Below are 1,076 nucleotides of genomic sequence, written 5' to 3' on the forward strand. Positions count from 1 at the left end.
CTACAGGACACCTATCCTCACAAGATTATTTTATGGTATGAAGGTTTAAGTTGAGCCCAAATAAACAAACAGGAGGAGATTTATTGGGACTTTGGATTAGATCCTTGCTCTAGTGTGACTGAGGGACCTGCAGAATAGGAAGAAATCAGGAGGGACATTTGTTAGTCCTTATGCCCTGTGTTGCTTCCCACCYCCCTTCCTCCTCCCCCTCTGCCCCCACCCCACCAATCAACCTTCTTTAACATGACAAAGAGCTTTGAGGAGCAGGTGATGGTGGATATTGCAGTCTCAAGCTAGCTATAAAGGTAACTCCCCGTCTACAGTTGGGGCTGCCTGGGGTTGCTGGTAGGACCTGCCCTGAGTGGAGGTGCCATCTATTGGAAGCGGGGGGAACCACCCTCACATCTGCCCCCATGTGCGCACACTTGGCTCTGCCCCCCTACCAGGCTTACCCCAGTGGGACTGGCATGGGGTACCTGGAGTTTTACTGGAACTCAGCAGGGGAGGAAGAACATACCCTAGGCTCAGCTGGAACAGCAGGAGCAGCCAGGGGCAGTCAGTTTCCAGAGGCAGGAGAGAAGAGGCAGACTGCAGGTAAGGTATTTAAGTCCCAGAGCTGAACTTTRGAATATCTGTGTTCCCAGGTCAGTCAGTCACTTCTAAAAACCTTGGTCAAACCTCTTTCTCTCTCCGTGACATAGTTTCCTCTTATGTGAGCAGGGCAAAAAGTAATGTGGTTGGTAGGAGGATGGGTGACATTTGGCAGTCACAACATCTTTCCTTGCTGCTTTTCTTATGGTGATTGTGAGCTGGTTTCTTAAACCTCACCTGAGCTTCTGGGAGTCCAGGCACTGGCAGCTCCAGGCACTTGCTCCAGGCTGAAAGATAGTGTGACAATACAGTTTCACAGAAGTTCATGGTTCTCAGGGCAGGTATATCTGGGCCTCCCTTTAGCTAAATGCTGTCACACGTGCCTAAAGAGGAATTCTGCTCTAGTCTTCCCTTAGGCCCCTGCAGAACTCCCTATGACTTTTATGTGCTCATTAAACCTTTTTTTTTTTTTTTTTTTTTTTTTT

General features: G+C 48.8%; 1 protein-coding gene across 1 annotated transcript in view; it reads left to right on the plus strand.

The window, feature by feature from the left end:
- The first annotated feature begins 413 nt into the window (after positions 1–413).
- LOC146599303 (homeobox protein NANOG-like) overlaps positions 414–1,076 on the plus strand; it is a 6,375-nt gene continuing 5,712 nt past the window's right edge. The window contains exon 1 of the mRNA XM_085298799.1: positions 414–594. Within this exon, the coding sequence (XP_085154925.1) occupies positions 414–594 (181 nt within the window). The remainder of the gene's footprint in view (positions 595–1,076) is intronic.

The sequence above is a fragment of the Rhea americana genome, unplaced genomic scaffold (genome assembly GCF_003343005.1).
Source record: "Rhea americana isolate MKP2758 unplaced genomic scaffold, rheAme1 scaffold_142, whole genome shotgun sequence".
NCBI classification, from domain to species: Eukaryota; Metazoa; Chordata; class Aves; order Rheiformes; family Rheidae; genus Rhea; species Rhea americana.